At 38.1% G+C, this 25,690-nt stretch overlaps 1 protein-coding gene across 1 annotated transcript in view; it reads right to left on the reverse strand.

Annotated features, from left to right (window-relative positions):
- Positions 1–25,468, reverse strand: part of LOC126457317 (protein MCM10 homolog) — a 91,027-nt gene extending 65,559 nt beyond the window's left edge. The window contains exons 1-5 of the mRNA XM_050093511.1: positions 25,353–25,468; positions 22,506–22,666; positions 19,912–20,183; positions 13,821–13,983; positions 10,196–10,347 (exon numbers count right to left, since the gene is read on the reverse strand). Of these exons, the coding sequence (XP_049949468.1) occupies positions 10,196–10,347; positions 13,821–13,983; positions 19,912–20,183; positions 22,506–22,666; positions 25,353–25,371 (767 nt within the window). The 5' untranslated portion in view covers positions 25,372–25,468. The remainder of the gene's footprint in view (positions 1–10,195; positions 10,348–13,820; positions 13,984–19,911; positions 20,184–22,505; positions 22,667–25,352) is intronic.
- Positions 25,469–25,690: the final 222 nt, after the last annotated feature.

The raw sequence follows: 25,690 nt of genomic DNA on the forward strand, positions 1-25,690 counted from the left end.
AGCCAACAAAACTAACTTCATTGTTCTGCATGATGATTAATGGTTGATTACCAATAACATGGAAATAAAATAAAATCAGAAAATGAAACTAATATCATATTTAGTCTTCTGTAGTTTTGTGAATTACACCTCACAGCCACAGAAATTGATGTGAGAGCTGTAAACGAAGAGCAAACAGCAAACTCATGAAACAAACACAGGTCATGTGCAGACTTCCCCCTCCCCTACAACTCAGACTGCTCTGCGCATGCACAAATCTGGCAGCTTGGGAGTCCTAGAAAAGTTTTTGTGGCTAACACATGGCTGCTTGTTGCTACTGCTTAGATAACTGATAGCCACACTTCAAGTAGCTAGAGGCAAGAGAAAGTTCTGCTCACATGCAACTTCACCTCTGTGCTTGCACACGAACCTGCTGGCACCTGATCAAATGAAACTAATGTAAACCGTTGTGGCATCATACTCATCCAAAGCTGTTTGTTCTTACAAAGAATTGCGTAGTTTTCACTGCAAAGCCTTTCACACATTTTGCTGCCAGCAGAAGTCAGTGTGTGCTCTGCATTTTGTTGTAAATGGTGCATTTTCTTTGAAATTTAAGTTTCATTTTGGTGTTTTTCTCTCATTTATGTTTTATTCCTGGGCTAAAGTACAATTCTTTGTTAGAGTTTTAGTTCTTGTCAATCAAAATTACAAAAATTTAAATTAAAACTACAACAATGAAAAATTCCCAGAAATCTAAAAAGTTTCTGGGTTTTCCTTGTTTCCTCCCAGATGAAAAAATTCCCAGATTTTTCTCGGATTTCCCAAGGTGTACACACCCTGCTAGTATACCCTCGAAACCCCCTACCTAATTTCAATTACATGCAGACAGCAGAGCATCACAGTGTGATGTGAAATTGATGTGTAGCGTACTAAGACGTCAAATATGCTGAACTAGGCAAATTCTGCAATGTCACAATTTACCAATTATCTGCAAGCACAACAATGGCCATCTCCAATGGTGTATTGTGGTTTACTGCTTCGCAGAATGTCTACCCATCATTCAGCAAAGTAACGGAACTGGTTCTTACACTACATGAAACAATACCTATCATTTTCTGGTATGATATCTGCATATGGACAGCCAAAACTGAAGACAGTAAATGGCATCCATCAGCTCCCCTTTTTTTGTTAACCCAAACCCTCTATCCACGTTACTCTAAAAATGGCAGGAATAGATTGGGAAATTTTTAGTAAATATAACAATTTATGATATCCAATTTCTTAGAATGGCTTATTTCATTGGTAGACAGTCCCCTGCAGTAAAAACTACAGGGCTGACTTGGTTGCTTATGGCGCATGAATAACATATTTGTGTTTTCCTATAAAACAAAAATTTCAGTTGGGTGTGTTAAAGGGAGGCTAAAAGTTACCAATACACTCGCAGAATTCATGCAGCTCATCTCTGAAGTTTTAGAAACCAGAGAATGTTTGTTTCATCTCTAAAACTGTCTCATTGTAAGTGAAGATCCTAATAATGTGTTCTATGCAGATGAAATTGCTGTCACTAGGCTTTTCTAGTAATCTTCAGCTACTTCTGATAACACTGTGTTTAAAAATGAGAATTTAAATATATACATAATTTAAATTAATAAATACCATTAATAATACAGTATAAGAATGAAACACAATTATTGTCATACCTGTTAAATTTTATTTAATGATTCATCTATTTTGACTGAGATTTTGTAATGTACCAGGAAACAGGTCAGGTTGTCAAAATGAACAGTTTGGTACCAGTTGGCAAAATGAACAGTTTGATACCACGTTTGTTTGGTACTATTTGATGCAGTGTCAGACTTTTAATTCACAATATATTTTTAATGATGAATCACTTGATACATCTGGAACATTGCTGTTGCAGCATTACCTTCAAGTCAAGAGAATTTTCTTCAGTTGTGATTTTTATGTAACATACAGTACAAACTTAATATTTCACCAGCAGAAAAATGCCTCTGTCAGAGCACAAAACAAGCAAATATGTTCCTCTTTAAAAAGACTGGCTGAAAAGTGGGGAACCAGCTCCCTTAATCATCATTCTGCCCTCTCCTCACCAAAAATTTTGATGTGCGAACATTTTTGTGCTCTTTTAACACAGAACATTCTAAATCCTTTTACCCAATCTCTCTTGGTAGTTAAGCCTTCATACTAAGCATCTATCTCTCACTGCCACTATCTATATACGTCTCTCAACCAGTGTCTCCTTTTTCTCCCATTTACTTACAGCAGATCCTCACTCATTTACACTGTCTCCTTCTGTCTTTCTTTCCCACTGCCAATGTTTCAGGTGTTCAAAATTCTGGGCAAAAATGCACCGTCCCCTATATCTACAGTTATGACTCGTCTGTATTTATCATTTCCTCCAAGCCTATGTACGGCATCCACCCATCTGTATTTCCACAGTCCGTCCTCTTTTTCTCCTGCGGCTTCATTCTCCAGCCATCTCTTTTTCTTTTACTGCAATTGTCACTCACTGACCATCTCCTTTCTCTCCATCCCCACTGCTGTTGTCTTCCTTCATCTCTCTTTCTCTTTCACTGCCACTTTCTCACTCCAACTTTCACTGTCTCCTCTCTCTTTATGTTTATTGTCTCCTCTATCTTCCACTGTCACTGTCTCTCTGCTACTCTCTCTCAGCACTAAAAATAGTGAATCTGATCGATTGCTAATATTTGGTGAGGAAGGCAGAATGAAGATTGAGGCAGTTGGCTTCCCATTTTTCTGTCAGAGTCTTCTAAAGAGGAACATATTTGCCTTTTTGTGCTCTGAAAGGAGCATTTTTCTGCTGGTTCCCTTCTTTTCCTGGTACAGCAGGGAGTGGTGCTTATACAAAACGAATTCTACGGGCCAGTAAAGTTTTGACAGTTTATTTACACACTTCAAAACATTTATGTACTTTAACACATATAAAGCTGGCCGGATTGGCCGGGCGGTTCTAGGCGCTACAGTCTGGAACCGAGCGACCGCTACGGTCACAGGTTCGAATCCTACCTCAGGCATGGATGTGTGTGATGTCCTTAGGTTAGTTAGGTTTAAGCAGTTTTAAGTTCTAGGGGACTGATGACCTCAGAAGTTAAGTCCCATAGTGCTCAGAGCCATTTGAACACATATAAACAAGTAAGTATGCTTAGTATAAGGTTACCACAAAATCGTTTCCTTTACATTTTTCTGGATACTCCGCCCGTTAGTCACTGAAAAATTCCCTGGCTATGACTTGTGTCTTAAAAAAATAAAACTGTTATCAGAAATAATATGCTTCCTCTAGTTTAAAGGGAGCACAAGACTCCCATCCAATGCAACTTACCTTTACACTACTTTGCATAAAAATGCACAACATTTTTGGCTACACCAAAGGTATACCAAAAGATGCGGTGTTTGATTTGCAAGTACACAGAATTTTGTTTGACAAAATAATTTTTTTAATAGGTGCTTACACCACCAGGTGACACCATCTAATAATTTTCATGTCAAGACAGCCTGTATTGATGAGAAGTGCTCATTATACAGAGACAGCGTGGCATGAAGTGTTATTGGGGAAAAAATGCTGACTAAAAACATAGTTTTGGTGACCTTATAACCCTTGCAATGACTAGAAACTTTGCCATCTGTTCACTACATGTCAGACAAGCGCCAAAGAAACTGGTATTGGCATGCATATTCAAATACAGAGATACGTAAACAGGCAGAATGTGATGCTGCGGTTGGCAATGCCTATATAAGATGTTACGTGTCTGGCACAGTTGTTAGATTGGTTACTCCTGCTACAATGGCACGTCATCAAGGTTTAAGAGAGTTTGAACGAAGTGTTATACTCGGTGCACAAGCAATGGGACACAGCATCTCCGAGGATGTGATAAAGTGGGGATTTTCCTGTACGACCATTTCACTAGTGTACCGTGAATATCATGAATCCGGTAAAACATCAAATCTCCAACATCGCTGTGGCCGGAAAAAGATCCTGCAAGAATGGGACCAACGAAGACTGAAGAGAATTGTTCAATGTGACAGAAGTGCAACACTTCCACAAATTGCTGCAAATTTCAATGCTGGGCCACCAACAAGTGTCAGTGTGTAAAGCATTCAATGAAACGTAATCGATATGGGCCTTTGGAGCCGAAGGACCACTCATGTACCCTTGATGACTGCACGATACAAAGCTTTACGCCTCACCTGTGCCCATCAACACCGACATTGGACTGTTGATGACCGGAAACATGTTGCCTGGTTGGACGAGTCTCATTTCAAATTGTATCTAGCGGAGTGATGTGTATGGGTACGGAGACAATCTCACAAATTCATGGACCCTGCATGTCAGCAGGAAACTGTTCAAGCTGGTGCAGGCTCTGTAATACTGTGGGGCGTGTACAGTTGGAGTGATATGGGACCCCCGATACGTCTAGATATGGCTGGCAGGTGACACGTACATAAGCATCCTGTCTGATCACCTGCATCCATTTACGTCCAATGTGATTTCCGATGGACTTGGGCAATGCCAGCAGGATAGTACGACACCCAACACATCCAGAATTGCTACAGAATGACTCCAGGAACACACTTCTGAGTTTAAACATTTCTGCTGGCCACCAAACTCCCCAGACATGAACATTATTTAGCATATCTGGGATGTCTTGCAACATGCTGTTCAGAAGAGACCTACATCCCCTCGTATTCTTACAGATTTATGGACAGCCCTGCAGGATTCATGGTGTCAGTTCCCTCCAGCATTATTTCAGACATTAGTCGAGTCCATGCCACATTGTGTTGCAGCACTTCTGTGCGCTCGCAGAGACCCTGCATGATATTAGGCAGTTTCTTTGGCTCTTCAGTGTATATGCATAAGTACAGTAACTTTGAACCTCTGGATCTCATTAACAGGTAATGATACCGAAACAAGTTTCCAGGTTTCCCTAGACCATCATCTTAAGAACATACGGTAAAAGTTTTGACAGTATGTCATGAACCGAAATTACAAAAGTGGTCATCTCCAGAACTGGTACTTTTCGTACCCAAAAATTCTGGGTTTTTGTCATTTTAACAAGAACTGCCCACAAGTAAATAGTGGCTTTATGAGCCACCTAAGATCTATGCTAGACCACACATAATGAAAAAAAAAAACCAACCTCTCTGCTTGATGCACCTGAGCTGGAGCAACTGTATAACATTAGAATTTTGTCCATGTGTTGTAGGATGGCTACAGTATGTCTTTTCTTCTGATAAATCTACAAATGGTTGCTAGGCCACGAGTTATCCAAAATACTTGACCCCTTATCTATGTGATTAATAGAAATGAGATATGACCCTCCTGAAAAATCTCATTTTCACATGGGGTTTTTTTGGAACATACTGGTACAGAGAGCTGTTGTGCACAGATCAATAATGAAAGGCCGTCATTCTACCTTTTAATTTTTGAAGAAACCAACAACAGGGATAAATAGGCCCCAATTATGTTGGTTTTTGTTTTACTTTTTACGGAATATGCACCGAAAAATCTGAATTCACCCAGAAGAATTGAAGCTCTCTCTCTCTCTCTCTCTCTCTCTCTCTCCCTCTCTCTCTCTCTCTCTCTATCTATCTATCTATCTATCTGAGACCTTCACGAAAGAACCAGAGGTTGTAGAGAGTTTTAGGGAGAGCAATAGGGAACGATTGTCAAGAATGGGGGAAAGAGATACAGTAGAAGAATGGGTAGCTTTGAGAGATGAAATAGTGAAGGCAGCAGAGGATCACGTAGGTAAAAAGATGAGGGCTGGTAGAAATCCTTGGGTAAAGAAGAGATACTGAATTTAATTGAGGAAAGGAGAAAATATAAAAATGCAGTAAATGAAGCAGGCACAAAGGAATACAAATGTGTCAAAAATGAGATAGACCGGAAGTGCAAAATGGCTAAGCAGGGATGGCTAGAGAACAAATGTAAGGATGTAGAGACGCATATCACTAGGGGTAAGGTAGAGACTGCCTACAGGAAAATTAAAGAGACCTTTGGAGAAAAGAGAACCACTTGCATGAATATCAAGAGCTCAAATGGAAACCCAGTTCTAAGCAAAGAAGGGAAAGCAGAAGGGTGGAAGGAGTATATAGAGGGTCTATACAAGGGCAATGTTCTTGAGGACAATATTATAGAAATGGAAGAGAATGTAGATGAAGATGAAATGGGAGATAAGATACTGCTTGAAGAGTTTGACAGAGCACTGCTAGACCTAAGTTGAAACAAGGTCCCGGGAGTAGACAACATTCCATTAGAACTACTGACAGCCTTGGGAGAGCCAGGCCTAACAAAACTTTACCATCTAATGAGCAAGATGTATAAGACAGGCGAAATACCCTCAGACTTCAAGAAGAATATAATAATTCCAATCCCAAAGAAAAAAGATGTAGACAGATGTGAAAATTACCAAACAATTAGTTTAATAAGCCATGGCTGCAAAATACTAACGTGAATTCTTTACAGACGAATGGAGAAACTGGCAGAAGTCGACCTCGGGGAAGATCAGTTTGGATTCCGCAGAAATGTTGGAACACGTGAGGCAATACTGACCCTACGACTTATCTTAGAAAATAGGTTAAGGAAAGGCAAACCTACCTTTCTAGCATTTGTAGACTTAGAGAAAGCTTTTGACAATGTTGACTGGAATACTCTCTTTCAAATTCTGAAGGTGGCAGGGGTAAAATACAGGGAGCGAAAGGCTATTTACAGTTTGTAAAGAAACCAGATGGCAGTTATAAGAGTCGAGGGACATGAAAGGGAAGCAGTGGTTGGGGAGGGAGTGAGACAGGGTTGTAGCCTATCCCCTATGATATTCAATCTGTATATTGAGCAAGCATTAAAGGAAACAAAAGAAAAATTAAGAGTAGGAATTAAAATCCATGGAGAAGAAATAAAAACTGTAAGTTTTGCCGATGACATTGTAATTCTGTCAGAGACAGCAAAAGACCTGGAAGAGCAGCTGAACGGAATGGACAGTGTCTTGGAAGGACAATATAAGATGAACATCAACAAAAGCAAAACGAGGATAATGGAATGTAGTTGAATTAAATCGGGTGATGCTGAGAGAATTAGATTAGGAAATGAGAAACTTAAAGTAGTTTAGGAATTCTGCTATTTGGGGAGCAAAATAACTGATGATGGTCGAAGTAGAGAGGATATAAAATGTAGACTGGCAATGGCAAGGAAAGCGTTTCTGAAGAAGAGAAATTTGTTAACATCGAGTATAGATTTAAGTGGCAGGAAGTCATTTCTGAAAGTATTTGTATGGAGTGTAGCCATGTATGGAAGTGAAATGTGGACGATAAATAGTTTAGACAAGAAGATAATAGAAGCTTTCAAAATGTGGTGCTACAGAAGAATGCTGAACATTAGATGGGTAGATCACATAACTAATGAGGAGGTATTGAATAGAATTGGAGAGAAGAGAGATTTGTGGCACAACTTGACTAGAAGAAGGGATAGCTTGGCAGGGCATATTCTGAGGCAACAATTGGAGGGCAGTGTGGAGGTAAAAATTGTAGAGGGAGACCAAGAGATGAATACACAAAACAGATTCAGAAGGATGTAGGTTGCAATAGGTTCTGGGAGATGAAGAACCTTGCACAGGATAGAGTAGCATGGAGAGCTGTATCAAACCAGTCTCAGGACTGAAGACTACAACAACAACAACAACAACAACAACCTTCACTCAATGAAGAACTGAATTTCTTTCCTTTACCTATCATATTTACTACACTGCACTGAATTAAGTAGAACATTGCACATAAATTTTTAAGGACCTGAGTTAAAAATGCATTGCTTAAGCTTCATGTAAGATTGATTTTAACTTATACATTGCAATGAATGAACTGTAGATAACATATCAAAATTTTATTTAAAATATCTCATTTTTATTCCCATGTTATTGGGTTTTATAACTGAAGGATGATTGTGCATGAGGCACCCATTCATGTCCTTGCGCATCACAAATCTTGTGGTTATAACAATCACTATATCTCATAAATAATTCAAGATATCGAAATATGGTTTTTCACAAATGATACCACGCAACAAGGAACATATGTTATATGAGAAATACTCAAAAACTTTTTTTATTCATAGAGATACGAAAGTAACTCGTCCACAGCAGTGAGAGGTCGCCAGCTCAGGATGCATTCAGGCCGCTAAAGCGCAGTAGGTAAAACCAAGAGACACGTGCATACACATCCACAACACCTGAGGAATGGTGTAGCTGGATGTGTGTACTCACCCACAGCAGCAAAGGGTTGAACGCTGATGCTAACGATTCCTGAGGTCCAAAAACAGAACATTTGTATGTCTACATTCAACGATGTTGAAAATATTCTATATTAGCCTCAAGGACTGAGAAGTGGAAGAATTCCTATAAGTGGAAACATACTGCAAGAGAAGGCTCATGAAATCGTTCTATAGACTGGCACTGAAAATTGCAGTACATTCAACGACTGGTTAAGTTGTTTTAAAAAACATCATAACCTGTCATTTCAAAGTGTAAGTAGAGAAAATTGGGCTCTTCTCACAGAAAGTGGGAACTATGAAAAGAACATTACAGCACCATGGTTGATACACATTATAAGCACTGAACACTGATGAAACTGGTGTCTTTTGTAATTTACTTCCTGCAAAATGCCATGGAGGTAGAAATAAAGGACAACAATGTTACTGTATGTAAAAAGTGATGAAAGTGAAATGTTGCTTCCAATGTTAATTCCCAGGTGTTTCCAAAACATAAAAATGCTACTCTGTACTTATGATTACAACAGCACGCCCTGGGGTGTCAAAAACCTTAACAACTTTTTCGGACATTTAGATGCTAAGAGGGGTGCAGCAGAAAAGAAAACTGTACTTCTTATTGACATATGCCTTGTACATCCTAAGGAAACATAATTTCAGAAGAATGTAAATGATGTGTTCCTTACTCCAAACTGCCCAAGTCATCTGCAGCCTCTGAACCAGGGCTGAAGACACTCTGTCGAAGTCAAGTACAGAGTAGCAATAGTATAGAGGTCAATTTTGTTCTTGAAGAGGAAGAAAGTGATGAGGCTCAGAACTGTACAAATGATGCATATGTTTGTTACTGCCTGTTATTCTATAACAAAGCAAGATGCGTTTAACTTTTTCACAAAGTCTGGTTGTGATAAATCAGTTGCTGTTGACAACATTCTTCCAGAAGAAGAGAGTAGCAAAACTGTCATTTCTGAAAATGCAACACTCCAGGGTGTTACTGTGATGATGACATCCTGATTTCCATATCCTAGATTCATGCAAATGAAATGCTTATGAAGGAATACAGGTAGGAGCTGGCAGTGACACTGACAAAGAAGATGAAAAAAGGAGGGTGTTGCGTCAAGTTCCGCTGCTGCTGTGCAAGGAATTGATGCTGTCAGGAATTTCCTTAACAACTTCTTTTACTATAATATGCTGGATGGACCAAATATACCAGCTCTATTGATTTAAAATAAAATCACATGTGTATTGTGAGAAGTGTAACAATTTTATATTTGCTGCATTTAAATCTGTACCACAGCAGAGTGCCAATTTTGTAATGAAACGGCACTTATAACACCTAAAAATGCCTGATTTATGATTCTTGGTCACCCCTTCCATGTACTCTGGCAAAACCTCCATTAAGAAACACCCACATTTAAAGGGAAAAAAATATTTGGGTCCCCAGAAATTTGTTAAAAAGGAGTTTTACTGTAAATGGAATACCATGAAACCAGTGTTTAATTTCGCACAGTGGGAGCTTCTAAACTGAAATTAGCATGAAGGAGCCAGCAAAGATCTTCATAACAGCATTACTGAAGCTAAGCACCAAATCTTATTAACATCATGTCACTCTCCTTTTTCCAGTTTGTTTACTTGTGCTAAAATAGCTATAAATAAAGCTAAACAGAACTAACAGGATTAGATAAATGTGTGATATTTGAAAAGTTGACCTTACTATTTGTTTACTAAGCCAGTAATTCATATTTTGGTTACAAACTGGAAATGCAGTTGAATTTAAGGCCTAATCCATTTCACAACATGTTATCATGTGAACAATCCATTAAATAAGCAACTGGTCAACTATGTAACTAGTAATGTTTGAAGAGAAAAACTAACAAAAAATATAAAATACTATTTCCTTGTGGCACTATAATAATTGTTACATACCTCCCAGCCATCAATTTTGGATTCAAGATGCCCACAACAGTACCAAGGGCATGCTTCCAATGCGTGGAGTACGCGGCACCAAACAAAAAGATTGATACTGTTAGTAGAGAGGACTTCAAATCAGAAATCCGCCACACAGTGTAGCTTGAACCCTGAAAACAAAACAAAACAAATGCACGTGTACAAGGCAGAGTAGCAATAACACTGCCAAACAATAATCTGCATTCAGTCAACCATGTATTATAATTTTACATGCATGGAACACGCAGAATACAGGCAATTAAGCATGACTATTTGAAATGTAATGGTAAATGTCTTCTGCGAACTTGCTGGTTAGCATGATGGGGTGGGGGAAGATAGGCAGACAACGGATGTTCAAGAAAATATTGAACCCTTCGCAACAAATAATAAACTCACATATTAGTCATCAACAACCATTTCAGCATAGTGCTGACACTTTTCACGCTCCCATTGGAGCACTGTGGCTAATTATGCATAACATACGCACGATAGTTGGCTGCCTTTTGTGAAATTAGTACAACTCTGGAATCTCCATCAGCATTGTTTGCCACAAACGTTTGACATCCCTCAGCTTACATATTTTACTTATGGTACCTTTGAAACTGTTAATAAGTGTGGTTTCGAAATTTTACTTTTCTTCAATTATAAACGTTTGCTCTACATGTGAGTTTTATCAATGAGGTATTTAACAGAAATCGCAACTCTCATTTCTCTAGTTCTACTGGTGAGCTTGCTGTTTCCTTTTTCTACTTTTCCAGTTAAAACATACCATAGGAATCTCTCACAGGAAATAATGTGATACTTGGGTAATCATCCATACACCTTCCTCACATATGATGCAAATGTGCAGTTTGTAGTAGATAGATTAATGGAATATTCATATATGAGCAATAACAGAAGCATCATGTTCCTCGACGAGATTGTAATACATGGATAGAATGGTTGATCATATAGTTTTGTACTGTTGTCGCCACAGCTACCAATATGACTCTCGTTGAACAATGACAGCCACTGTTAAAATTCTCCTCCACTCTACAGTTTCCTTGTGCTGAGGATCAAACAGTTCTGGTCAAAGATCCCCATCATATTTTGTAACCTTGTAGGTAAGAGGGCATTGGAGAGGTATGGGGTTCAGGACACAATTTTGCAATTTGGATGGCACACAATTAGCAAGAAGAAGAAGAGTAGGAATGCATGACATACAGCATTAAAATCACAAACTGATTTTGCAGAAAATACAATATCTTTGATCATTCTGTGACCTCTTCCTTAACAAAATACTTTAGTTCACTATTTGGATTTCCCAGCAGGTATTTGTCAAAATGGGGTCAATTCACAAAAAATATGTGATTCAATATGTGAAATCCTGCAAAATATATATAAAAGCTATGTAGAAAAAATTTTAAGAGCATTTTTACATCTACATCGATATTCTGCAAATCACAATTAAGAGCCTGGCAGAGGGTTCATCGAACCACCTTGACAATAATTCTCTATTATTCCAATCTTGAACAGTGAGTGGAAAAAACGAACACCTATATATTTCCATGTAAACTCTGATTTCCCTCATTTTATTATGAATTCATGCAGATATCTGCATGTAACGATTTGTGGGGATATAAAATGGAGTGACCACATGAGTCAAGTCACAGGTAAAGCAAGTGGCTGACTTTAGTTCATTGGTAGTATACTGGGAAAATGCACTCAGTTTACAAACTTCATTATTAACAAAACACTTGTGTTACTCAGTTTCACTGCTCTGTAGCATAGTTTGACGTAGCTTACTAGCAGTCCACTGCTTTTCAAATTTTAATGTGTTTACGAATTTTCTATTCAAACATAACTCCAAGAATATATGATAATACTATCGGCCACACTTTTCATAGATTCTCAACAAAAGGAATCACATGGAACCATTTGTAACAAAATCTACACTTTATCTGCCTTTGATCTTTCAGTCATACTTACTGCAGCATATACTGTAGCATACAGAAGTAACATATGTGTAGTTATGTACAATTCAGCTTTTAATGGATGTCTTACACCTCCCATCCCAGACAAAGGGAACTCTGGTACAAAGTGCTGCAAAAATATTTGGCTCTTTCTCCTTTAAGGAGTGTTAGAATAAAACCTTTCCCTCATCCTACCACTGTCATACAAAAAAACAGGCATGCCACTAAGTACTTCAGAAATCACGGACTAAATTTTTTTATGGAGAAACATGACATGGCCACATTTTTTCCAAACATTATGCAAATTCTCTGAAAATTGTATTTAACACCTACAAAACAAAAATCACTATTAACAAAGAGTAGGAAATGAAAGATGAAAATTGCTTATTGGAAAGAACTGTAAGTGAAATTTATCAACATTACTGTAAACAATGGAAAATGTCAATGCTGCTTTAGAAGATTTTTATTCTTCCAGGATCTCCCTTCCCAAAATAATACTTGCAATTGTGTTTCTGAACTTGTTACACATTATCCACCATTTTTTATCAATTAGTAGAAGAGAGTTCCACAATAAGAGAGAACAATGAGAGGCACTAATCCGTTACAGAAACAGTGGTCCCAAAAGTCAATTAGGAAGCTAGGAGAATATTTGTGTTACATCAAACTGATAAGTCACCCACAGTTTATTTCAAATACAAAATGAGAACATTCAGCACAGATCTGACAAATGTAGAACAATTGTACTTAAATGTAAAAGACATTAAAACTGCAGTCTAGATAAATAAGTACCAAGCAAAGTAATAGAAGATGACAAAGAACCACTTGGCTCCCATGGTACCATTCAGAGAATGTTGTGAAAATGGAGCCTACTACACTCTTACTACAGAAGAAACAGCAGAGAAATGGACAGAGAAAAGTCAGTAGCAATTTGTGCATTTGTAAAGGTATGTGTCAAGCCTACCATAATCTACACAGCCAGATCCTGGCGACAGACCTATCAAAAAATCCTACGAAGTTTTGATTATACATAAGGTCAATGAACAATGTTTGACCACCACACAGAGTCACATGTGAAAGACACCCTGTAATCAATGGCAACACACTTTCAATGTGGGTATAAGCAAGACAGTCCATAACAAGATAAAAATGTGATAGTGTCCATTTATAAATTTAGTGGTGAACATCTTCAGCACAACACATCATCTAAATATTTTGGAACAAGAAAATATTAAAAAGCAATATGAAATGAGATGATCATGCAAAATCAGTATTAGGGAAGAGTTCTGAGAAAATGCAAGGCATTTATAAAGGAAACTGCACACAAGAACATTAGTATGACAACTCCTTCAGACAAATGTTTAGAACTTGTATCAATTTTTTTCATATTTGATGTGCCATTAGACAATTTATAACGCATGACTTCACTCACTGACTGCTACAAAGTTATAAATGCACTGTTATGGTTGCATAAAAATTATGATATATGCCAAGCAAACATCATAATACTACACCATGACCATTAACTTTTGAGTTTTAAGATTTTACACACCAGTACCTGCTTTACACAAATATCACATCTAGAGGTTAATAACAGATAGTTTCAAAAATATATTGGCAACAGGTCTTTCAATGGGCACAAGAGAAAAACTTACAGATTTTGATGTTCGTGGTTGTGATTTGTTCACTATGGCTCCAACAACCACCCAGTCAATTGATGGCTCTTTGTCTGCTTTCATCTGTTTAGCTTGTGCAATTGACACAAATTTCCTGCCTTGCATAAGTTGCTCAACAGTACGCGATGATATCATTGGATTACTGGAACATGACAAGATATATGTTGGAACTAAGTAAATAAACGTCTTGAGGTTTAAGCTTACAAATAAATTTGTTTTTGGATGAACCCCCCCCCTCCCCCCCAACAGCAAGCACAATTTATTCTTCCTTTACCCAGACATGCTTTGCTGAAGTTACACAGTCATTTTTTTTAAATTTTCTTTCTGTTAAACAATGGGAAAATGTTAAACACCAATAAAAGGATCATTTTATCTATAAATACATAAATTTCATTTTTAATAAAATATTCACAACACTCGCCCAGATAGCTGCACATGTTAGCATGGCGTTTCCATGATTTGGGCGCATGCACCAGCCCCAGATCAAATCCAGCAGTGGATTAATGGCATCGGCCAGTGTGCTGGACAGCCTGGATGTGGGTTTTAGGTTGTTTTCACATATAACTAGGCGAATACCAGACTGGTATACATATTCCATGATTCACAAACATTTAGAAAACACATGAATGCAACGTCTTGCAGCAATATGAATTAATAAAATATCTCATGCTTTCAGCTGTGCCAAGTGGTTAAAATCCCATCAGTTGGACAGCATGGAGATGGCAAGTCTTTTAGCTCCATCAAAGAAAACCTTTTTATGAAGAAATTTGAAGACATCACCCTTGACACAGCTCCAGCTGTGGAAAGTCGCTTTTATCATTACGTCGATGACACTCTTACCGTCTGATCCCATGGACATGAAAAACTGGGACAACTCTTAGAACATCCGAACAGCATTCATGACCACATTAAATTTACATTGTATCTCGACTAGATAGATGGTGCAGTGTCCTTCCTTGACACCTCCCAATCACCGAAAAACAAAAAGGCACCTCACCCACAACGTCTTCAGGAAACCAACACACTTGTATCTGAATGCTCTCAGCCACCACCATCTGGAAAAAAAATGTGGCACTCTGAACAGCCTCATTCACTGTGCTAAAGTCATCTCAGAAGCCAAAAACCTATCATCAGAAATAAGTCACCTCTGAAAGGTCTTCAGGAAAAACTACTACATTCACTCCCAGATACCACAGGTAATTTCTGGCGAGACACACAGGAAAACCACCACTGAAGAAATGAACAAGAAACTTGCATTTTTGCCTCTCTGTGGCAGAGTGTTATGAAATATTAGCCGGCTCTTGAATACATAATGTTTCATCAGTCTTCACACTCCTAGCAAAAATACAACAGCTCACCAAGCCTGTGAAGGACAATCTAGGGATCACAATGCCTGGAGATTACAAGATACCACGTCAAAGTGACTGCTACTACATCGGCAAACAGTATGCACTGTGGAGCAATGCTGCACAGAAAACGGGATGCTTATGCCTACACTGTCCCGTGCGCTAGGTGTCCCTTACATTTTTGTTTTAATTTTGTGATTCAGTATGTCTCTTATCTATAGTTCACTTTTGTGGTTGTCTTCACCAAGGGAGTTTTATTCAACTTGTAGAGAATGTATTGGTAAATGGCTTTTTTGTGCATAATCGCATGGTTTGAGTTTACTGTATGGTTATGCTGGTGGTGGTGATTCTCCTGCATATGGAGAACTGGTGTTGGTTGTTGTGGTCAAGGAAAATTAATTTTAGACTATTTCATTTTCTTTTTCTACATAAAAACTAAAAATGACATAGTCTAAGTTAATTCACCATATGGTGAATTTTATTTTTGGGTGGATAGTGTTTGTGTCACTGTGGAGTAGTTGGTAACTGGATGTTTCATCTAGAAGGCATATGAGGTTATCTACTTAGCCAATATACTACCGTGTATTATTTGGATGATACTATGGTTTAAAATATATTGTCCTCAAGAAAGATGTAGGCCAGATGTCCACTGATTGGTGACCTAACCTTGTTGTGAGAAGAACTGGTTGTCAAATAGGAAACAAGTATTGCCTACGATTAGTTTGAATATTTTTGTTGTTTCTTTTAAGTGGGGTTTGGTAATGTCTTTCTGTTGTTCTAACTGCTGTTGGTGATGGTGGTGGTTACTGTGGTTGGGATATTGGTGTACATGTATGAGATGTCAAATGATGTGTGTGTGGCTGTTGAGGGTATGTTGATATGTTTGATCTTTTGTATCAGCTCTTTGGTGTTGTGTGTTCTTATGTTGTTGTGAATGTATGATGTTTCTATATATACCTGTGTCATTCTCTGGCTAGGTGATATGCAGGTGCATTCTGAAATTTACAACTGTGCATATTGGTATATCCTGCTTGTGGATTTTTTGGTAGGCCGTTTAGTGTGGGTGCCTTGATGTTCTGTTGTTGAAGCCATTTCACTTTCTGTTTTGTGAATAAGTCTGAGATGTTTTTTTTTTACAAGTATCTGTGTGTATTTTTCTGGTATCTACCTGCGGGGTCACTTGTTATTTTACTATGCTGTTATCTTCTAGAAATTTTAGGGTTTTTGTAGAAGTTTTATCATTATTTTTTCAAATTTTTTCTTCACTTCTTGTTCCCATCAGTATGTTATTTTGGTTTTACTGTAATGCAAAACATAAAAATCTGCAAAAACCACAACAATCAGTAACAATGTATACATAAAAAAATATCAATTGCTTTTAAATTTGTGAATGCTTTCCTCAAAACTCAAGTTTTTATATGTGCAGATAGCAAAGCACATATAAATAAAGTACACATTTATACCTAATTCAACAGAAATACAAAAAACTTCGCTAGCTTTTTGATGAATTCCTTTAAAAGCTACACTCTCTCTCTAGCTACACTGTAATGGCTGAATACAGCTACACAATGTAGCTGTACAGAGGTGTGTGTGTGTGTGTGTGTGTGTGTGTGTGTGTGTGTGTGTGTGTGTGTGTGTGTGTGGGCGCACGCGCACCCTCTGGCTATTCAAGATTTGTCCCAAATTTACCCAAGTTTGATTCTTTTTTGTGTGCCTGTCAGCAACTTGATGCTTCTACTATTCAGTGAGTTTTTACTTTTACTCCTAAATTATTTACATCCTGCCAGAGCTTCAATAGCATTTGTAATTCAACAGAAAGCTATAGATTCTTTACATCAGTTACTTAGTTGCTACATTAAGAGTGCTACAGGGACAACAAGCATTTGCCGAAGTTTAACATTCATTAGAGACAAAAATTAACTCAGTCTGAAAAATTTTAGGTAAGAATTAATCTCAGCTATCATAAAGAGACCATGCTAACAGGTTTTTCTCATTACTTATGCCACTATAAAGTCTTCTCTGTAGAGTTCTCTGTCAACCCACAGCTAGAGGCCCATGTGGATATCTGCAGTAATAATTATTTTAAGAGTGAAAGCCTGTGTTAATGCAGCTAACCAGAAAGATAAATGTTTTATCGTTAAAAGTTAACTGGTTCGATTTTAAAATACAATCTACATTTCTTTGCAACAAAGGCAATCAATGTTCATGGGCTGGATGAAAAGGCACCACTCATGACAGCAATAAAGGCTGAATATTTATTTTGAACATATTCTAGTAGCATTTGCAAAGACCAGGATTTTTTTTCTTTTCTTTAACACATTTAAGACTTCCTAAAAATACTTTATGTTTTTAGCACTCCCAACAACAACATCAATCAATCTCAAATCATACACAACAAATACTACAAAAAATATATGATGGTAACTGATTATATGCCCACACAAACTTTTAAAGTACATTTTAATTGACTTCAAATGGTTTTTGGAAATCTTACTTTAGAATGTAAATAAGGTAGAAGTAAAGGCAAGGTGAACCACTGAGGTGTTGATATGTATATAAAGACTGAAAATACTACTAACTTGTGAAGAGTGTGTTCCTTTAGAGTTAACTATTACAGAATTTGTTCCAGTGTAACGACAAGCACCAGCACAAAGGTCAACAACATAACAGCAGAGAAGGCTGTGAGATAACATCAGCCAATATTACGCTGACTAGGACCATACCACGACAGGAGCGGCCTCTATCCGAAGAGAATATAAGTGCTGCTCCTGCCAGCCTTGGGGACGGTAGACTCGGCGATAGAAGAGAGGACTAGAAGAGTCATGACTTGTGATCCATATGAACTTGTTTGATTAATTAGCATGGACATTGTATATAGCAAAGGATATTGATTATTTTCATGTCGCCAACTGCTTGCGACAAGTCATTGTAAATCAAAGTTAAGTATTGTCAATTCAATTTCTGTAATAAACACCATTAATACGATTTTCTTGTATGTTGCCTAGCTATACAAGAAAGCAGTTCCCAAGGCACCATACAAGAGACGAAGGGAGGGGGCAGGACCCCACAGAATTCACATACACATGCACAGCTACCAACTAGCCATGCATGTGACTGTTTTCTGTCCTAGTTGTCAATAGTTCACCACCTGAACTACATGGTAGGTTGTTAGTTACTGCCCAGTACTTCAACTGTGCAATCATTTCTTAACTTCACGGCATCCATTATTCATATTCTATCCAGGATTTTACATTTTATATTATAACATGCAATTTAATGTGTCGAATGCCATAAGTTGTTTGCAGAATGAGAGCTTAATTAAATACCAAATGCATTGTGCCCTGCAGAAAGATAGCCCTTGCACTGGCTCATCCACAGCTAATAAGTGACAGTGGGCATAATCATGCCAGAATTGTTATCTTCAGTAATGTGTGACCATGCCTCCATTACTTACAGCTATATTGTTAACACATGCATGGGTTAAAGAGTGCGACATTTCCTCTTTTCTGATTTACTTTTCATATTTACAGGTATAGTTTGACAAGGATAGGACACGTTCAGCATGTCAAACAGACTGAACTGATTTACAAATTTTTACTATGCTTGTGTATGGATCGAAGACTTGTAGATGATGTTTCAGATCAGAGACCAGCAAACAACTCGCAGCATAACTTAGGCTATGCTGGTCAAGTACATCCATGAATGAATACAAAAGATGATGTCTAGTTTGTACACAACTTCCTGAATGAGAGCTTCCTAGCTCTGGATCAGCTGAAGCCACTTCAAGCCACAAGTGTTCAATATCTGGCCACTGCCAACATTGGGGATCTAAAAATATAGTACTTATATTCAGCACTCACAAAATGATTGTCATCAGGTGGCAAAGCAATAAGCAAATGTGTAGTAGCAGTGCTGCATAAGGAAAGTGCAGCTTGTTTGCCCTGCACTGCAACTCTCCCCACAGCTGCCAACATATCGACCTTTGGTAAGCAGGGCTTCTGTCCTATTTTCTCGACTTAAAACTCTGTCAAGACATCGTGCTCAAACTATAGGAACTTTAGTTGCTTTACATGTTAAATTGACCTGTTTTCCCCTCTAATATGTGCCCACAAGAAAAAGAAAAGGAAATCTATTTTATATCAAAATGTCTTCGCCCCCTCCCCCCCATACCACAGTTCCAACATTTCTGCTTGTTTCTTCTTTGATGACTTCTGTTAGGCGTTTCATTTAACTTCTAACAGTAAAAATTAAATCTGTTCATAAATTTTTGTCAGTTGTTTTCAGTGTTCATTGCAAAATGTACAAACCCTACTACCTCCTGCACACTATTATTGCACATCCAGAATGTTTCATCCACTCAGGTTATTATTTCCCCTCCTTTCCCCAGTTGTTCTCAAAATTACACTTTTAGATATGAAGAATTGTGTAAAGTGAACTAAATTTTTGTATATACACGGAGGAATATTAGAGACTATTATGAAAATGGATGACTGATTCACTTATTTGTACGATTTAAAAATAAGTTGGGAGAGGACACACTGTGTGTGTGTGTGTGTGTGTGTGTGTGTGTGTGAGAGAGAGAGAGAGAGAGAGAGAGAGAGAGAGAGAGCACAAAATATGTGAACCTGGTGACAAACAGTCAGAGTCCAAGATATCCAAGAAAAATATAAGGTGTTATAGCACAAAAAATTACTAAACGTAGCAAGCAGACTAATAAATCTTACGCAATACGCATTCCGAACATCGTGTCAACACTTGCATGCTTGGCAACTGCCTGCTGTGAAGAAGGTGCAGAAAGTGTTCGGCTCTTCCAGGATGATTTTTTCTCTGGAGCAAATGAAGCACGACTCTCTGCATAATGGTTGCCACTACTACTGCCAAATACTTGTCCATCTTCATCACCATCAGCGTCCTCATCAGGGCACGCGCCACTCACTTCCCTTATAAATTTCAGCGATTTGCGATAGGAGTGAATATCATCACCACCTGTGCTTTCCTAAAATGCAAAAATTTATATAAATTAGTAACTTTCTACAGTCACTCATTAAACATTATGGATGTAACTAACATACACACCTACTGAAAAAATGCAACTTCAATAAAGTCACACAATGAAGAGTAATGTGTTGTGATTAATAAGAATTTTGTATTAATCTTTAGTAAAACCTAAAAAAGGGCAACTGTATTGCACATCAGAAGTAATGCTTGCTTCCTCCTAAACACTGCTCTCCTTAATACATCTGTGTGTAGGATGTAACATTGCCTCTGACCATTAAAACTGCAACACCATGAAGACACCGTATGACAAATGTTGCATTGGCATGAAGTGTACAACAGTTAAGAATAAGCAAACGATTAGCATTTCAGTACAACAGTTCAAAGTAGGTAGTAGAGATAGGCAAGACTACACAGTTGATTGCCCATACAGAAAGCACTTCTGAATAACAGTTGTTTGTGGAGAAGAGTGTGTTATGTTCCACGCACTAAAAAGAAACACCTACCAGTATGTGATGGAATTCATCAGCACCAGAATCACGGTCTATTGAAACTACAGTTTATCATTCCACAAAATTGCTGCTCACGGGGGTCAGGACCCGTGACTATTATCCAAATACGGAATCTGTCAGATTAGCGGGTCCACACTCAACATCATGCAGGATCTCAATCAAACCCATGTGACTACCATCCAAGCGGACAGACACTATTCACTCAGCCATGCAGGATCATACAGCCACACCACATTTCTTGACTCAGGAATTGGGCTTTATGCAGAGAGACAAGTACCCACGCAGATAGTGCAACTATGTCATAGCACTAGAGATAGTCAGCTTGGCGACCATTGTTGTGGCTTTCCTCGAAATGGCAGAGCAAAGAGAGGTGCACCAACATTGGAATGCCCAACAGTAACAAAGGACTCAAGAGAGGCACCATATCGGCCTTTCAGATGTGTCACAGTTCTGTGTACAGCATCACCTCTACTAACATAGCCAGTAATTTGAACACTGGGTGTTACACTTCCATGTATTAGCGTTATGCCTATACCCTTGTCAGTTGCCAAGGTGCTAGCATCGTGAGTAGCTGCATGCTAGATCCTTGGCAACTGACAAGGGCATAGGCATAACCACGATTTTTGAACTGTGGCATACAGTTGAAGCAGCATGGAATGATGCATCCAGATCTTTTATCCGAGGTCAGTTCAATTCATGACCCAGCCAAATCAGAGCCATTGTTATTGACAGAGGTGGCAACTCTCTATACTGAATTTCATACCTGCATCATATCCCTAAAGCATTTACAAATTTAACAGAGTATTCTTCCTATTATGGACCTACTGTATATGCAGAATAAGTAGAATTTTGTTATTTGCTATCCTTCTTGGTTTTGCAATGTTAATCAATAGAACTGTAGCTTCTACTGCTCCTCACAAACCCATCATGGGCCATGAAACAATGTACAGACACTAAAAGCAAAACGTGGAGGATTGTGTGTTTCTAATGGTGCAGGAGGGTAACAAAAAATGCATCATAAAAGATAACGAAGGACTATCTGAGGTACTCTGAAGCAAAGGTTGTAACGACAGTCACAAGAAATCATGAGAATTAAGATGGTTTACCAGCAGCTGATTTTTAGCAGCCAATAATGTGTTAATTAGATGATTTTTTCATGAAAAATCAATATCAGTTTCTAATGTGATGACAATGTCAAATTACTAGCAGTTAAAATTGCAGTCAACTAATATTGCCAGGAAAAAATGTGTTACTAACTGCAAGAATAAGTTAAATACATAGTAAATTAGTTAAAACAGAATTTGTGGACAGCACACAGGAATCTCTAGTGAGTGCAGTTAAGCAGTTCACATCTTCAGCTACTCGATACTCTTTGCTTCACTAACTAATCAAGATGATATATTTCAGGCAGAACTATTAATAAAAGTTTCAGCATAACAAGTGCAGAGGTACAGTATACCTGTAAATATAACAAAATGCTGGTGCAAGGCACATGCAGAAAATGAAGGAAAGGTCATCTATATAATGTCTAGCTTCAATCATATGGACATAACCTACCTGGTTACAAGATTGTCACTGTTTACTGTATACCATCCCCTCACTGGCTGCCTCCAGTATGACACAAGAGTACATTGCTAACTGGTGTTTGATGCTTTTTTGTGGTAAGTGTGGGGAAGGGGGGGGGGAGAAGTGCATGCTAACTCTCGTTTGTCACAGAATATTGTTGTTTCTAAATAAACAACATACAAATAAAATTACACAAATGAGTATATAACAAACACTAGTTGTTTAACAGCTTGTGCTTCTGTTACCTGCACAGGTTCAGGCTTCTCCATAATGTCGATAAAAGTGTATGTTTTGCTTTGTTTCTGACAAAGAGAACTGCCATTATCAACAGGATTATTGACACCATTTTCTGATAAATCATCAAGAACATCTGCCAACAAGTCAATAGCACAACTGCTGCTTGCACCTGTAATAATAAGCACAAATAAAAACTTAATAAGTGCAAATATTCTTGCACTGCCAAAACTTGTCTTGGCAGTAATTATAGCAGTGATAAGATATGAAGTATTGAATGCGGGTGTTGATTTGGAAGTTAGACATAAAACATTTCTTTTATTAGTATATGCATTGTAATTAACTGAAATCTTTCACAACAATGGCTTGCAGAGAATGGGTGCAGGCACATACATATTCCCCACTAACTCTCCCTCTCTCTGCACAACACATATCTCCTCACAATAGGGCAAGGGCAAATAGGTTACATGAAATACAGCACATAACAGTGGCATCACCAGCTTGGTTGCTTTTCCTGATGAGGAATCTGTAAGCAGTCAGTTGGGATGAAAATTACTAAGGCATACTTACCCAACAGGAAGTTTGACATAAAAAACAATACTTTTGTAGCAATGCACCATCACCCATTTCTGTATAGCTTTCATGAAATATATTAAGCGGACACAGTGTATTGTTGGCAAAGTATCATAACTGGTTATACAGTCACCCCCATGATTAGAAACACAATCTGGTGGAGAGGCAAAAAAAGGAAAAGAAGAAGGAACGATTAAAGTCGCATGGAGAGATGGGGAAGAAAATGGGATTTAATGGGACTTCCAACTTCATATTTTCAAAAGAATCACTACGACACCCACATAAATTTAACCACTGGGAAAAAATATAGATTATCATACTTGGATATGAATGCTCTTTCTCTTGAATGCAAGTCCGGTGAACTGACCAATGATGCTTAATAAAGGATGAACAAAAACAGCGAGTCAGCTGACTTACTTGGCTTGGTTTGAATAATTATTTAAACACAGAGGTATCAACAGTACAGAAAACAAGATACAGTGTTCACAACAACAACGAGGGTAAAACAATGCATTAAACTATATAAAGAGACTCACTGAATGAAACATGTTTGGCTATCAATAGAACAATGTGTTAAGACTCCAAATGCCCTTTCACAAAAGCCCACGAAACTCTGGTTGTACATAAATTATTTTTCAGTCCCTAGTGAATAAGACAAATTTTCACGTACTAAGGAAAATCCAGGAGAATTGCTACAATTTAATTCTTATACCAAAGAAAAGATGAGGGAAATAAATATTAGCATCAGTGGCATTGGGAAACGACTGAAATCGTTAAAACTGAACAAATTTCCATGGCCCAATGGAACTATTATTAGACACTATACTGCATTTGGTGCTGAGTTAACCCTTTTTATAACTATAATCTATCATAGATCCCTCAAACAAAAACTGTGCCCAGTGGTTGGAAGAAAGGGCAGCTCGCACCCGTCTACAAGGAGGATAGTAGAAGTGAACAACGAAACTACCATCCATTATCCTTGACATTGATTTCTTGTAGAATCTTAGAACATATTCTGAGCTCAAACATAATGAGGTATCTTGCACAGAATGACCTCCTCGAAGCCAACCAGCATGGATTTCAAAAATATTGATCATGTGAAATCCAACTTGCACTTTTCTCACACGAGATACTGAAAGTTCTGGATCAAGACGACCAGGTAGATGCAGTATTTCTTGATTTCCGTAAAGCATTTGACTCAGTACTGTGCCTATGTTTATCGTCAGAAGTCTGATCATATGGGGTATCAAGTGAACTTTGTGACTGAATTAAGGACTTTTTTTGTTGGAAGGACAATGCGTGTTATCTTGGGTGGAGAGACATCGTCAGATGTAGATATAACTTTGGGTGTGCCTCAGGGAAGTATTATATATTAATGACTTTGGAGACAATATTAACAGTAAAATCAAGTGTTTTGCAGATTATGCAATTATCTGTAATGAAGTACTACCTGAAAGAAAGCTGCATAAATATTCAGTCAGATATTGATAAGATTTCAATGTGGTGCAGAGATTGGCAACTTGCTCTAAGTGTTCAGAAATGCAAAATTTCTAAATTCACGAAACTAAAAGCAGTAGCCAATGAATAGAATTCAACGAGTAACTGTTGGAATCTGCCAACTCATAGAAATAACTGGGTGTAACACTCTGCAGGGATATGAAATGGAATGATCACATAGGCTCAGTCAAGGATAAAGCAGGTGGTAGATTTCAGTTTGTTGGTAGAACACTGGGGAACTGCAATCCGTCTACAAAGTGTATTGCTTACAAGTATCTCGTGCGACCAGTTCTAGAATATTGCTCACGAGTGTGGGGCCCGTACTAGATAGGACTAACAGGAGATATTGAAAGTATACAGAGATGGACAGCACAAATGGTCACAAGTCTGTTTAATCCGTGGGAGAGTCACAGAAATACTGACGAAACTGAAAGCAGACAACTGAGGACAGACGTAAAGTACCCTGAGAAAGTCTACTAACATATTTCCAAGAGCCGACTTTAAACGAAGACCCCGGAAAATACTACAACCCTCTACGTATCGCTCACATAGGGATCGTGAAAGCAAGATTAGATTAATTAAGTCAAGCACAGAGGCATTCAATCATTTTTCTCGCGCTCCATACGTCAATGGGATGGGAAGAAACCCTACTAACTGGTACAATGTGACGTACCTTCTGCAATGCACTTCACGGTGGTTTGCGTACCGGTATATGAAGAACTAGTGTTGAGGCTAAATTATTAAATTCTATAGTAACTATCAAAACAAACTCAATTAAGCATCATTACCTCCATTCACTAAATTCATTTTCACTCTTCGATCGTTGCAGATTCAAATTTAAAAAATTACGTCAGTAGTTACCAGTTGAGCAAACTGTTTATGTTTTTTCGCGCGCAAATTCACGTCACTAGCAATCGATAAAGTACCTATCGATTAACAAGAAAGGGTCTGAAAATCGATCGTTATCAGAAGCGCTTTACTACAGTGACAGTGGCTCTACGGAAAATCGTATGTAGACGAAAGCGGTGTTCTTTGTCGTTTTGTTAATAGCATCAATCGTTATGGTCTTAGTTCTATTCCCAACATGAATCAGTGTCTCCTTCCGAACATCATATTAGATACACGT

This window comes from Schistocerca serialis, chromosome 2 (assembly GCF_023864345.2).
Source record: "Schistocerca serialis cubense isolate TAMUIC-IGC-003099 chromosome 2, iqSchSeri2.2, whole genome shotgun sequence".
Classification (NCBI taxonomy): Eukaryota; Metazoa; Arthropoda; class Insecta; order Orthoptera; family Acrididae; genus Schistocerca; species Schistocerca serialis.